The sequence below is a fragment of the Rhododendron vialii genome, chromosome 1a, assembly GCF_030253575.1.
Source record: "Rhododendron vialii isolate Sample 1 chromosome 1a, ASM3025357v1".
Lineage (NCBI taxonomy): Eukaryota > Viridiplantae > Streptophyta > Magnoliopsida > Ericales > Ericaceae > Rhododendron > Rhododendron vialii.
In genome coordinates, this window is record NC_080557.1 from 10,734,352 (window position 1) to 10,749,710 (window position 15,359).

Genomic DNA, 15,359 nt, shown 5'->3' on the forward strand with positions numbered 1-15,359 from the left:
AGAGAATGCAAGCTTCCCCGTCTCTTCTCTCTCTCTCTCTCTCTCTCTCTCTCTCTCTCTCCCCCCGCCTGCTTTTATGTGATTTTCTAGGGTTCCAATTGATGCCATGGCCAGCAATCGCCGCTTAAATCCGCAACTCGTCGTTCAATTTCGCAATGGCTTAGGTCGCTCTGTCAACTTAGAGCCGCCTTACTTCAACAGAAACAAGGATAACGCACTTATTCAAGGCCGAGGCTGCTCGCTCTGCTTCTCCTCAACAACTCCAGGTATAATCCTCTACTGAGCTCAGTCTTCATTTTGCATGTATTAACGAGATGGATTTTGCAGGTGTATGTGATGCCCATACTCCATTTTCCTGTGACTTTTTCATCATCTATATATTGGGTTTTGATCTTTCCTATGATAATCAGTCCATGCCTTTGTTTCTGCTTGTATTCCTCACCTTTTGACCCGTGGGTGTGCTGGGGTAGTGTTAATTTGTTGGGAACAGTGTGACAGTTGGACCATCAAGTTGTTGTAGATTTAGTGTTTGTTGAATTGCTTGAGAGAGATGGGGGAAAAGTTTTGGTTGAATGAAGTGGATAAGGGCCGGTATGATGGAATTTGTGTTGGGCAGTGAAGCCTTTGAATTTTTTGGTCTTCATATGTTTTGGGGAAAACACCATTAGAAAGCAGTAGCCTCTGGAAAAGAAAAATTGCTTGGTACACTATGTGTGGGTGTCTTCGGTAGAACACAATTGGTTCACCTGGGAAAACAATAGCTTTAACGGTCTTTGGAAAGAAAAAGGCAGTTGGGTCTTTTGTTCTTCTCTGGAAAGGAAAAAACGTGGTTGTGTGAAAGTGTGGGTTTTGTGTTTCTGTGGTCAAAGCAATGTTGGGGCAGCCATTGTAATGACAAATTTTCATTATATGAGAATTAGAATTTAGATGACTAGACTTTGAACCACAAATGGTGGTAGTCTAATCGTTCATGGCTTTGGTTTGGGCGGCCATGAGGTCTGTTTGGAGGTTAGTTCGGTGAATGAGTCGACTTACCACTGCACTTTGAACCTATTTTTTTTTTCCCATTTCGTATTTCTGAACAAGTCGACTTACAGTTGCTCTCGACTTGAATTTGCAGTCCATTTTGTAAGCCTTTAATATGGCTGTTTTTTTTGGCCTTTCAAGTGTTGTACATTGCTATTTTTTGTGTCCTTTCAAGTGCGTAACATGGCTGTTTTTTTGTTGGGAGTAACTGGTATGACCTCATAGCCACGTCTTTAACTACTTCTTTAATTAGTCTATGGAACTGGTACTTTATTGGCCCTTTGGTTTAATTAGCATTTAAAGGAACTTAATGATCAATAGTATCTTGTTTTTTCTATATACCCTTGGACAATCATATTGTTTGATATTGTGGCAATACTTTTTTTTTTTTTTTTTATGGTTTTGATAGTCCGCATTTCTTAACTACTAATATATTTACCATTGAGGAAATACGACAAATTTGGGCTGGATGTGATTCATTGCAGGAATGAATTTGGTGATGACACCAAAAAAATTGGAGCTGAAGATATGTAGAATGGCATCAAAAATCTGGGTTGGTTAACTCGCTTAGTCACTCATGAGTCGTGCCATAATTTGTCATATAACAACTTGGAGCAAAATCTCTTTCTTTTTCAGAACATTTCGTAGGGTATGGAGAACTGAACTATCATTTTGGGTTTGGCATGTCTGCATTGTACGTTATAGATTCTGCTTTGCTAGAATTGTATTATGATGTCTCAACATAACCACTGATCACACCCATAGTTTTAGAGTTTGAACATGAGCTATGGAACCACTGAATTTGGGATTGATTGTAGCCATGTAGTGTTGTAAATGGCTGTTTTTTTGGCATTTCAAGTGTGGTACCTTGCTATTTTTTTTGTGTTCCTTATGTCTTTTGTTGTGATGCTGAAATTGAAGATCTAACTGCTAGAATTGAAGTTTAGATATTGAAATCACTTTTATTAAGTGCTAAATCTGTTGTAGCTGTAGTATAGATGCAAGAATTTGGTTGTTGAATTCTGGAAATAATCTACAAGAGCTGAAATTATATGTAAAAGTGCAGGAATCGAGTGTAACATGCTGGAAACAAATTGTATTTGTTGAAAACATGTACTCAAGTGCTGGAATTTGGTGGTTAGGTGCAAAAATTTGATTTTGTTTGCTTAAAATATGGTCTTGAGAGTTGGAATATGAGCTCATGTTTTTGGATCTGAAAGCCAGTAGTTATTTTTTTACTGTAACTGGTGTTTCTGCTGCCATATGTTTCGTTTTGGCTTAGTATTTACCTATGTTCAGTCTTTGAGCAATGAGGTACACTAGTTCATAATTATTAATGGTGGATTGTTCTTTTTTTTACAGATCGACGCTTTAATGGAGTATCCCGCAGTTATACTTTTGGTTATTGACTATCAAGATCAAAGATATTGTGGACGTGCTTGGATGTTTTAAGGTTATCTGTTTGTTAGAGTAGGACTTTTTAGTATTTTGTGGCCTTGCAGTTTAGATACATTTTGTAGTTGGAGACGTTTCGCTGTTTTGTGCTCTAGGAATTTGAAGACAAGTTGTTATCACTATATTTGGTGGACACTATTACTATATTTATGAAATTTTGGATTTGTTTCTTGGAATTTGTATTAATTGCATTAGGTTGGTTTTGTGGATGTAATGATTTATTGGCTCAAATTTATAGGTTTTGTAGAATGGGAAAAAAATTTGTAGGAAATTCTGGAATGAATTTGCGGATAAAAAAAAAAATCTAGAATTTATACGATTATAACAAGACATTACCCGACTAAACATTAGTCACCAATAGGCCACACATTTCCCAACTAAATCTTTGGTTGGCAATATGTTTAACATTCCCCGACTAAATTTTAGTCGCCAATAGTACACATTCCCCGACTAAACTTTGGTCGGCAATAGATTTAACATTCCCCGACTAAAGTTTAGTCGCCAATAGTATACACATTTCCCCACTAAACTTTTAGTCGGCAATAGGTTTAAACATTCCCCGACTAAAGTTTAGTCGCCAATAGTATATACCTTAGCCGACTAAATGTTGTTTAGTCGGCAAAACCCTTTCCCGACTCTCATTCCTCGACAAAGTTGCCGACTAATTTATTTAGTCGGGAAAACCATTTGCCGACTAAAAAGGGGACATTAGGCGACTAAAGGGTTAGTCGGGAATTGTGTTTTTTCTTGTAGTGATATATGATCAAATTGATTTCTACCAAGTATATATATACACATACTCTTATGTGTACATATGTCATGTACATACCATATACATATGAGTTTTGTGGGGCCCACCTTGGATCCCACAAAGATGATTCGAATCGCCTGTTATTTTTACAACATTTTTTTTATGAAACTTTGTAAAAAATCATCTTGACTCGATATCAGTAAGAATTTTTTCTGAATTTGTAGGGGCAAAACCCCCATAAATTCAAAAAAAATCATTACCAATATTGAGTTGAGCTGATTTTTTATAAGGTTCCATAAAAAATATTTTAAAAATAATGGGCGGTTCAAATTATCTTTGTGGGACCCGAAATGGGCCCCACAAAATTTATATGTACATCGTATGTACATTTCAATATGTACCAATACCTTTATTGTACTCTTAATCATGTATCTACATATGTTTTTATTTATGTGCTCTGCGAGATGAACGCTATGGATCACAATTGTGGGCATAAAATACGAGAGACAAAAGAAGGAAAATAAGAATATTAAAAAATATGCAACGATGGGGATTGGAGAGATGAGAAATTATTTTATTCTCCTAGAGCATTGCTCCACAGGGCCGCTATACCACATATTTTTGTGGTGCCCATAAAAACGTGTTTGGAGTTAAACACACAAGCGTGGTGCAGAACTCATGCAGACATGGGCAGAGGCACTAAGAACAATTGGGATCAAGTGACCCCACTCACTTTGATTTTTAAGAAGAATATTTGATAGTTTACAAACCAAAATTTTCTATTTTGACCTTACGTAGAACAAAAACTCTAAATTGCCCCAACTTACTTAAATGCATAGAAATTTCAAGCCTCTCTTCTTTATTGTACCATGTTTGTTGTCCAAGTAAAAAGTCTAGTTGGCAATGATAAAGACATGGTCGAACCATATTCGATACAAAAGAGTTAAATGGTCAGACTTTGACCCAGTCTTTACCGTTTATTTCTTAAATATATACTCTCTCCACCCCTACGTGTTTGACCTGCCAGGAATTTTTTTGCAAATTTTAAATTAAAACAATGTGCATTTGAAAGTAGTTTCTGAATTTATATTATATGTTCGAAAATTTTCAGTGTCGTATGTAATGTTTGTATCATTGAATAAGACCATGGTATAAAGGCAGAAGGTTCTACCGTTCTACAAATTAGAAACCTCTTAATTAAAATTGCTACACTAGTGGCGTGAAGTGCAATTGACCTCCTTTACATACTTTCATGCACGCGGATATAGTTAGATCCCCGCAAGCCTCATTCCCCTCCTCTAAGTCCTCTAGGATAGTGTAGATTAAAATTAACGGAAAAAAAAAAATTTTTGCTACAATTTCCATATAACTCCAAAGTAAAACAAGACCACATGGGCGACCCGATTTGGTCCCGGACCGGCCCCAAATTCCAACACTAACACTAATGATATCTTCAAAATTAAAATCTTAATTAGTTTGCACTTTTGAATTCAGAAGAAACCGACGTTCGTTATTTCAAGGAAAGCCGGCTCCGTTTGTTTCAAATTTTCCATTTGACTGCACGTTGTATGCATTCAGAACAAGAAGACACAGATGTCTGGTTTTGGAAGTATGCTTGAGAGAGAGAGAGAGAGAGAGCGATGGCCAGCACGCGTTGTTATCGAATCTCCGGTGGGTGCCGACCCTTATTTGGCCAGTTTTGTTTGCATGTGTTGGAAGCTAATTTAAACCGTCAAACAAAAAAGGGTTTTGAACAGGAAGGCTGCTGTAGGGGTCGACAATTCCGAATTGGAAAGGCATATTCTCCTTTATTCGCTTGACATTTCTGGCATCACTAGAATGTGAATTTATTACTTCGCAATTACATTTCTAACGAGCATTGCCGCATTGGCTTCTTGCAACGGCTAATTATTTACTCCGTGATTTAACTTTCCTCTACTAACATAACATGTGAGATCTACATGTGGATCGTGTGTGAGCCCAATATATTATAGGAGGGGAGGAAGTATACTGAAGTCTTGAATATTAATTCCCTCTTGCAACTTGCAAGCAGTAATCAACTTGGTACTCTCTTTTTCTATTTACTTTATTTTATTTTTGGGTTCTTGTTTCTCAACAAAGGACTCTTTGGACCGGTTATGGTATCCAATTATCAACAAGGGATTAAGGGTGTGTTCTACTACTAGGTCCCGTTGTGCTAACGAAAATAAGTACTTATTTTTTGAGTTAAAAGTAATGTATTATGAGAGAATGATCTACTTTGTAAAGTGAAAAATAAGTACCTAAAAAATAAGAATCGTGGCAGAATGGGGCCGGGTCTGAAATAAGTACGTACTTACTTTTAAATTAAATATGATGTATTTTGAAAGAATGATCTATCTCGTAAAATAAGACATAATAAGTATTTAAAGAATCAAAACTTTAGCAGAACGGAGCCTAAATCCTAGACCTATCTCTTTAGAATAGGAGTTTAATTGTAGTAATAGCTTCAGAGTTCGGAGTCCTTGATGCTGGAATACTTAGTTTGTTTGACTTGTGAGTGAAAAGGGCAATCTAGCTACTCGGTTGGGTTCCCTGGGGAAAATATTGCGTGTATGCTTGTATTAGGAGACGGAAGAATAAAAATCCTAGAATCGCACTACGGAAATATGCCTTCATATGATGGGGGTAGCAAAAAGAGAATCAACTCTAGTTTTCTCTTTTTTTTTGAACGGCAAAAGAAAATAATTTTATTGAAATGAAAAGATGTTTGACAGATAGAAGACAAGAGTGAAGAAAGCATCACAACGCAAAGGTAGCATCCCAACAATGTTTGGCACCCCACCCACGACCATCATATGCTACTTTGCCAAGAGCGGATAAGAAATCAACCCAAAACAAATTAGAAAGCAAAAGGAATAGGATCACAACACCCAGTACCACAACCCTGCACAGATGGGGAGCATACGCCCAAACAAAAATCCAAAAACAAGTCTAGAGTCCATGGACACCAGTCATCTTGAGATTGCAAGAACTTAAGAACTCGACCCAATATGCTGCCCAGATTCGATATCGGCAGAGCATTGGCAGCAACAGCACTTCCATAATTGATCCAAAACTTCCAAAAAAAAATTCATGGGACATCTCACAAATTTATAATTGATCCAAAACTATAGTTATCTCTTCTAGGGGACAAACGCTGATATTCGATGGCTGAGAAGCATTCTCCAAATTTAAGAAAGAGAGAGAAATTAAATTCATGGGACTTACCGGAAAACATATATCATACCTATTCTCCCAAAAGTTTTTGACATTTGTTACTCAAGGGGTCTGATGGAGATGCTCTAATAGATTTACTTGATAAAAACCAAGAAAAAGCAAATCATGAGCAACATCAGACCAGAAGGGTACATATACCACAATCAAAGCAAAATCACGAATAACCACTAGCTACCTAAACAAACACCCCATACCCACTATACTCGTCACTTTCTTGCTCATCTTCCCATCCTATATTCCAAAAGATATCTCATATAGCGACAGAGCTTCCATCCTAGCTTGTGCCTGCAACGGGAATTTATGAGGGTGAAAAAAACACTTGAGTACAAATGCCAATTAATCCGGTTGACACAGGACGAGCCCATTCGATTGTGCCGGCCTATAATAAGGGAATTACTATTAACACTTGTCCTAGTTATCTGTAATCACAAATTTTGTGGGATTGGGTTTGATTAATCCTGTATCAATTGCAGCAATCAAACATGATCTAATGTCTTATTGACGTAAAGTACTGTTGTAAGTCTTATTTTCATGAACAAGCAATAATAGGAAGTGGACTTCAATCATTATGAAGACAAAATGGATGAACAAAATTCACAAGCACAATCACCATAATATTGGAATGGGATAGCAACAGATTTCCAAAGGGAATTTTGAAGTTGACGTGACATCGGAATTCGAACTCCCAAATATCAGGTATTGAAGTTCAAAGAGAGACACCGAATATCATTACTCCTCTCTATATAACATAGCAAAAGCTAAAGAAAGAATAAAAAGCCATAGACATGAGTTCATTTTTTGTTTCTCCCAAGTACATAGTATAAATTTTTCTAATTAAATGTGATGTATTGTGATAGAATGACTGTCTCGTAAAGTGGAAAGTAAGTACTTAAAAAGATAAGATCCTTAACAGAACGGGACCTAAGTGTATCTCACAATTAGGGAACAATGATGTGCTCTCAATGTCCTAGACCACAATAAATACTATGAGATACTGCTTATGTTCAATTTTTTTAAAAATTCAGAGAACTCCTAGTTTTCTGGATTGCTAAATCACAAAACCAAGCTAAAAACTATTAGGATAAACATATGTAAATGTTTTAGGATTGTTAGAAGATTCACAACAGAGTTTATACAATGTATATGTTACAACACCAGATAAAATATATAAGTACCACGAAGTTACAGACTAGATTATGTAGAAACGATAGTCATAACAATAAGGCTATTTCCAAATTCAAAGGTTATGAAATCCAAGAGCATTAACAGCTCATACCTGACAACGCGATAGATGTTTGCTAGTTTCTTCTATTCACTGTGTCAACAACCGTTCTCCTCAATCTTATCACCTTCTTAGGCAATTTTCTTTCTGCAAGTTTGACAAAAAATCTAGGTCTACCAATTAAGAACATGAGAGATCCTGGAAAGAGTCCCAATGTCATTCCACACCTGTACCCTATCACCACAATTTTCCAAGTAAATCCATCAAAATCTGAATCATCTTCCTCATGTTGTAACACCGGTGGCGGTACTTTTGTTCGATTATCTTCACATTCCTTCGACAATGGAAACCCACATAATCCTAAGTTCCTAGCATATGAACCATTCTCAAATGTATTAAATTGTCGACCATTGGGTATGGGTCCATGGAGACAGTTCCACGAAAGGTTCAAGACCGCGAGAAATGTCAAAGTTGTTAATTGGCTTGGAATTCTCCTGGTGAGGCGGTTAGAAGAGATGTCTAACGATTCAAGGCTTGTCAAGTCTCCCAAAGATTCTGGAATATGGCCCGTAAGACTGTTATGAGAAAAATTAAGCAGTGTGAGGGCATTGAGCTTTCCAATGGCACTTGGAATTTCTCCACTGAAGTTGTTGGATGAAAGGTCGATTGTTGTGAAGATAGTCAATATTCGCACCAATTCAATCTCATTCCCCTTCATTGTCAATATCACAGAATCGTGATAATAACCAGCCCTATCACTCGTGTATTGTATGTTAGGCATGGTACTGTTCTTCATTGCTTGGAAATATTCGAAATACCTCCTAGGCAAATAGCCGGTGAACCCATTGTAGGAGAGGTCAATAATTCGAAGCCTAGGAAAGGAAAATTTACTTGTCACAGTGTTTATGGGACCATGAAATCGGTTGGATCGAATGACAAGAACCTGCAACTCAGTAAGAGTCTCTAACCAATATGGAAATGTGTCGTTAATCTTGTTGTTTCCGACGTTTAGAACTTCCAAACTTGTACAATATGCCAAAGATCTTGGCAGTGGTCCTTCAAATTTGTTTCCACTCAAATCAAGACTTTGTAATTGGCTGGGCTTCGCAAATGCCAAAGGAAGGGTTCCTGTAAATCCATTGGAGCGCAGATTCAAAACCGAGAGAACACTACTAAAATTTCCCAAACATTGTGGAACCGCACTGCTCAATTTGTTGTGAGACAAATCAAGAATCTCAAGGGAACTCGCATTGCAAATCAATGATGGAATCTCTCCACTAAGTCTGTTGTTTGAGATGAAAAAGTATCGTACGAGCGGGGGTGGAATGGGAAGTGGTCCTTGAAGCAAATTGGAACGCAGATCAAGAGTATCTAGTTTCTCCCAAGGTAGTTGCTTTATGCATGTTAGAAAGTTGTGTGAAAGATTCAAATTCCCCAATGAAGCCTTTCCGATGAACCCAACCCAATTTGGAATTTATCCTTGAATTTTGTTTTGAGAAAGATCTAGCTCTCGAAGATTCTCTAAGGCTCTTAAGAAATAAGGGAACACCTCCATGTTGCAAGAGGACAAATAGAAATACCTAAGGTTGGGAAGGGTATTATTGACATTGCTTCCAGCGACCATCGAAAGATTAGTGTTGGAAATAGAAAGTTCCTCAAGATTGTTGAGTACTTGCAGATCCACAACACCACTCAGATCATTTGATGCAAGATAGAGCATGTCCAAATTTGGAAGAGTCAAAATTGACTGCGGAATGGGACCACGAAGTTTATTGTCACTCAAGTCGATGCTGTAAAATGGTAAATGATGCTGGAATTCAGGAATCTGACCAGTTAATTTATTGGAACTCAAGTCTAAATATTGCAATGATGGAAGAGAAAACAAAGATGGAGGTAATACCCCACTGAGAGAGTTACTCGATAAGTAGAAATATTGTAGGTTTTGAAGACCACTTAAATTGAAGGGGATGGGACTTGCGAGCTGATTTCTATACATGCTTAAAAAAACAAGTGCTTTCAAGTTTGCAACCCAGAGTGGAAACCCACCAATGAAATTGTTATCCTCTAGAGCTAAATCCTCCATTTTTGTGAGCTCAGCAAGAACGGGAATGCTACCTTGGAAGTTGTTGGCAGAAAGATCTAACAGAGTGAGTTGCTTGAGATTTGAGAGAGTAGATGGGACTTCACCGGTAAAACCATTTTCCGCTAAAGCTAGTACACGGATCTGCGTAAGGTTCCCTAGAGACTTAGGAATAGAACCTCGTAATTCGCAATCTCCGACAGACAAGTAATTCAAAGCCTTGAGATAACCAATTGAGTAAGGTAGTTTTCCAGATAAAGTCGTCGAGGTGAGATCCAAGAATTTCAAAGACTTGAGATAGCCAATTGAATCGGGTAAACTAGAAGATATATTTACTCCATGAAGGGCGAGTTCTTGTAACTGTGTCAGGTTTTTCAGAAGAACTTTGAAATGGAGGTGTTCAAGTCTCAGTCTAGAATAATCACCAAGGTAACGATAAAGTGAAAGATCAAGTGAAACCAGTTTGGACATGTGGCAGATTTCAGATGGGATTGTACCTGATAAAGCAGAATTGGATAGATTTAGATGTGTCAAACTTGCAAAGCTGCCAAATGCATATGAAATGCGAGAGCTGTTGAAGTCATTGTAAGCCAGATTAAGCCGTTGCAGGTGAGAGAGTTTGGAAAGGCTGCTATTTGGATGGATTTTGCCATGGAGCTGGCTACAACTTAGATCAAGCCCAACCACGTGACCTGTCAACCCATCGCACATGACCCCATCCCAATCGCAACAATCAGTTGCGTTCTCATCCCAAGACAGGGTCTTTGGAAATGAAGGAATACCAGAACGATAATGATCATCACATTCGGAAGAAGCACTGATGTTTATAGTAAACATACGCTTAAATTGCAGCAGTGCAGACCTCTGGTCACGACAACACAAGGGGTGTGCAGAAGAAGCAAAAGAAGCAAGAGCTGATGATGAAGAAGCAGCAACTTGATATTGCAAGAAACAGAGAAGGAATTGAAATAGCCACGGTAATGCCCCCATCCGTCGTCAAAATGAAAGAGTAACTACAGATTAGAAAAAGAGGAAAGATGACCAGTGGCTTTAGGTGATTATGGCTTTGAGGGGAGATTACTGATTGCATAAGCAAACATTTGGAATTTCATTGACTCAAGACTTCCAAGTCAAGTCAATATTTGGAAGCCTCCTGTTTATTACGTACTCCCTTCGTCCCTAGTGTTCAAATTGGTAATTACTACAATTTTTGACAAAAAAAAGATTTCAAATTTTATCTACAAACTAAAAGAACTCGATATTATCTACTAACTATATGTTAGAAAAAAAATTTAGTTTATTTTTTGATAAAAATGCATTATATAGAAATGCGTTTTGCAGAGCGGACAAACTTAATTAGTACTCTCTCCATGCAATATTGCTTGTTAGATAACTCACTTTTTTTTTTATTACCAATTTTTTGGGCCAACTTTCACGCACCAAGTGCCTGGAGAACTTAATATGAAGGACACATACAATTAAATACCATAAATTAATGCCATAATTAGCAATAGGGTAGACAAAGTTGCACCTTTTTTTTTTTTCCGGAGAATGATAGACAAAGTTACACTGTGAACAATAGATTGTGAAATTATATATCCACAGAAAGTAATGGTCACCCACAAAGTCACACAAGTATATTTTTTCTACTCAGGAAAGGAGAAAAATGCAAACCCTGGTGTTTGGGATAGACTTAAACTTACAAATATTGTACTTACTCTATATCATGCATTTTGGGCCGGTTGGTGCGCTTAATCTTTCCTGACATTTTGGTACAGATTTTAAGTTATTTTCTCTTAACTTTTGCTAGAATCGGGTAGAATATTTACATCACTACAAGAAATTTGAAATCTCTAAGTGCTTTTTCTACCAACGGCTCAAAAAACTATTACAAAAGAAGGTCTACATGCCGGCACTTTTTCTAGCTACTGCTAGAATGGAGTTTTTTCAACGGCCCAAGGAAAAGCGCTTTTTCTAGCCGCTGCTAGAATGAGGCTTTTCCAATGGCCATCATCCACATGGACAAGCTTTTTGGACGTCTCTGTTTTATGAATTTTTTTCCAGTACTATTTGATCACTTTGTTGGAAATTGGATTCAACCAGGCAACTGTGAACGATCGGAATCGACCCGAGTCAAGCAATGAATTACCAAATTAAGGTTTTTGTGAGTTGACCTAAGTCTTTTCTGAGTAGCAGCACTATTGTGACGCACAAATGTACCCTATTCTGGATCCGAAAAAGTTATTCAAGCCGTTCATTTTGTTTGGTTTGTCGCGCAAGTGTATTAAATCACACTGATATATTAGATACCAATATAGGCTTGAACCAACCATGTTTGTCTTGAAAAAATTAAAGACTAATATGAATTTGAGACAAAACTTCAAGATAATCAATCATATGTCATTTGTGTCGCTACCCTATCTCGGATCAAAGTGATTTTTGGCACGGCTATTAAGAATTTAAGATGGGGCTCATTTATTCATCGCAGCAGGTCCCCCGTTAGAATTTAAGTAGATTGTTTGTTTTTTTTGTACACAAAATTCTAACTATCATTTCCACAATTTAGCTTCTTCGAAATGACCAAAAGATTGAAAATGACTTTGGCAACAGCGGTTTGAAACTATGATGCCAATCTTGAACATCTTCGGAACGCCATTGCAGACTTTACCGGTCAATAATTAATGCCAATTGAAGTACTTTCAATTTATTTGAAAGAAATAGATGGCCGTGGGTGGAGCCGAACCCTTCTAGGGGACCGACCAAAGGTGCACGCGGGGCTCCCTGCAGGTCTTGCACAGATGATTCGAGCCATTCAATAATTTTGCAAATGGCCCCGCAAACAAATCAGCTCAATTTCTATACGTGTAAGTGCTCTATCTAATCTTTTAATTTTTCATTTATATTATATTCAGCACCTACACGTATCGGATTAAGCTGATTTTTCGTGGATCGGATTGAGCTGGTTCTATCTTACTTCTTTTTCTTTTATATGTTATGAATTCTTCATTTCTCTATGCATGTTCTCTGCAACCAGCATGATCAATTCATAGGCAAAATAAAGACGGTGCATTCAATATTAACACTATTCTTAACAATATGTGCCCATCCCCCTTTCCTCCGGGTGAAGGTCGGCGCCCTCCAATCCTCAGATCAAGTGAAGTTCCAAATCTCACCAATGTCAGGGTCGACCATGGTGTGGTTGTGGTGGTCGTTGTGGGGTGCGGTGGGGTGCGCTGGTGGGCATTGGGTCGGAGGGTTTGGAGATGGTGAACAAGCTGGTGGAAGGAGAGGAGATGTGATCAAGATAAGAAGGAAATCAAAGTATAAAAGATGAGGGTATATATATTTCAGTAACTTTAGTAGTTCGGATGTAGTTGAAATGCTATGTTTATTTTCCAAGGCATCTATCTCATTATGAGAAAAAAATTATACACAAACCATATCTTCCGGTGGGATTGGATCTCGATCTGCAGATCAATTACAGCCGGTTTGGATTGCGAGATTTCAAGGGAGAATAAAAGAAATCAAGCGAGAACAAATTCTCTCGCACATTTGGATGATCAAAGAGGTGGGAGAGGGTGAGAAGCGGTGGGAAAGCAGAACCCCTTACAAGCCCATTTTCGTTTCTTGCCAAAAGTGGCGCGATTCCGTGAGAAAAGGAGGATGAACGAATCGTCGTAGACTTCTGGTAGTGCGTGCGGTCCACCCTCTCATCGGATCGTCGTCGTACTTGCACCATTGTCTTCGTCTTGTCGAGGCGAAGCTTCTTCTGTGATCAAAATTGAGTTTTGAACTTTTGATTTGGTTGCTGGAGAGTGCCGGAGAGTCGCCGGAGATGAGAGAGAAAGGAAGAGTTTGGTCGCCGGAATGGGAGGAAGAGAGTTTGATTTCTCATGGTTATTTGTTTGAATCATGGTTATTTGTTTGACAAGGTGAGAAACTACACTCTTTGCTTTTCTTACCGATAAGGAAGACCACATCCCTTTCTTTTCTTTTATCACCTGCGTAGCCAAAGAGGCTGTTAATGTGCGAGTAAATTGACTCGGACATGTAACTAAAAATTAATTGGTTCTTGATATTAATATTGTTTACTCAAACCTTTACTTATCTTCCATCTTGTCCGGCCCCGCCCAGGAGTAGAACATAAGTTTCCCACTAACCGCCTCAGTTCCATTGCTCTCTGCCGGCTTCGATTTCCCCAAACACTTGCAACGATGTTAACTGGGTTTGAAAACAGAGCAATCCCCACTTCTATCCAGGAAAACTTCTAATTTTGAAAACAAAATGCAATTGGGTTTGGTTCTCTCTATTTTTAAATGGGTTCGATTCTCTCTATTCTAAATGAGTTTGATTTTCTCTGTTTTTAATGGGTTTTAAAACAGAGCAATCCCACGTTTTCAATCCTTAAACCTACCTAGTACCTAACATCCCTGTCTATTTCTCGATCCCTGATGAAGAAGAATTTGTTTTTACCCTCCACCACTACCCCAGAATCTGTTTATGAAAAGTAAAATCAACAAAATTGAGAAAGATCGAGCACACAACGGAATTCATTCTGGTAAATTGTTCAAGACCAAAGCATGTGAGTTCAAATACAATAAATTGTTCATTCCCTTTTTTTTTTTGGTGTTTGTGTACGAGGCAATAAATCTAGTCTACTCTATCGTATGTGATGTAGAGGCCTAAAGAAGTACTTGTGGAGGCGCAACCCATGCATGGTTGAAGCGAAACGGCCCAAATAACACAATTTGGTAGATTACTCTAGAACCAGAATATTCTAGAAGTGCTCTAAATTTTCACATGTTATTCGTAGTTCGAAAGAAACACACATTTTGAAGACAAATCCGATCGTAAATCTAATCCGAGCAGTCAAACAGGTGCCGATATCTTATTGACATAGCACTTGCAAACGTATACAAGGTTGAAAAATAAATGTACAAAAAAGACAATTCTTATTTGAACTACCGAGTCTTATGGGTACCTAATGATTGAAATTGAAATTAGATCATCATAAAGGCAAAATGGAGGAAGCAATTAATTCAAAAAGCATAATGAACATGTTGTGAGACAAATCAAGAATCTCAAGGGATCTCACGTTGCAAATCGTCTGGTCATGACGATACAAAGAGTGTGTAAAAGAAGAAAAAGACAAGGGAGATGATGAGGAAAAAGCAAGCTGATATTGGGAGAAATAGAGAAGGAATTGAAATAGCCACATTAAGGACCTCATCGATCCTTTGTTGAAATGAAAAAGAAACAACAGGTTGAGAAAAAGAGAAAGAATGAGCAGTGGATTAGGGTTCCAATGGCAGTGGTGGGAGTACTCTAGCTTGCCGGCCCTCTATAATGAAGTACTCTAGCAATACCCCTCACTGACTCAGACTTCCAAGTCAAGTCAATATGTTTGAAAACTCTTGGCAACCGAAAAAGATATTTTCCTCAATTTCATCACGGATCAGCTCCCCTCCATACTTCATCCCTCCTCACCCCTCCAAAAGTATGATCTGAACTAGTCATCTAATAGAATACGCAAAAATATGAGTGATACCTTAGGAATGCTACAGATC

General features: G+C 38.0%; 1 protein-coding gene and 1 long non-coding RNA gene across 2 annotated transcripts; one reads left to right on the forward strand and one right to left on the reverse strand.

Annotated features, from left to right (window-relative positions):
- LOC131301152 (uncharacterized) lies at window positions 1-2,657 on the forward strand. The gene is made up of 2 exons (XR_009191172.1): window positions 1-266; window positions 2,389-2,657. It is a non-coding gene; the product is annotated as an uncharacterized LOC131301152 (long non-coding RNA).
- Window positions 2,658-6,721: 4,064 nt separating this feature from the next.
- LOC131327978 (receptor-like protein 6) lies at window positions 6,722-10,782 on the reverse strand. Its single transcript, XM_058361100.1, has 3 exons — window positions 9,262-10,782; window positions 7,840-9,105; window positions 6,722-6,775 (listed from the first exon to the last, which is right to left on the reverse strand). The coding sequence occupies exons 1-3, from the start codon at window positions 10,780-10,782 to the stop codon at window positions 6,722-6,724; spliced, it is 2,841 nt and encodes a 946-aa protein (XP_058217083.1).
- Window positions 10,783-15,359: the final 4,577 nt, after the last annotated feature.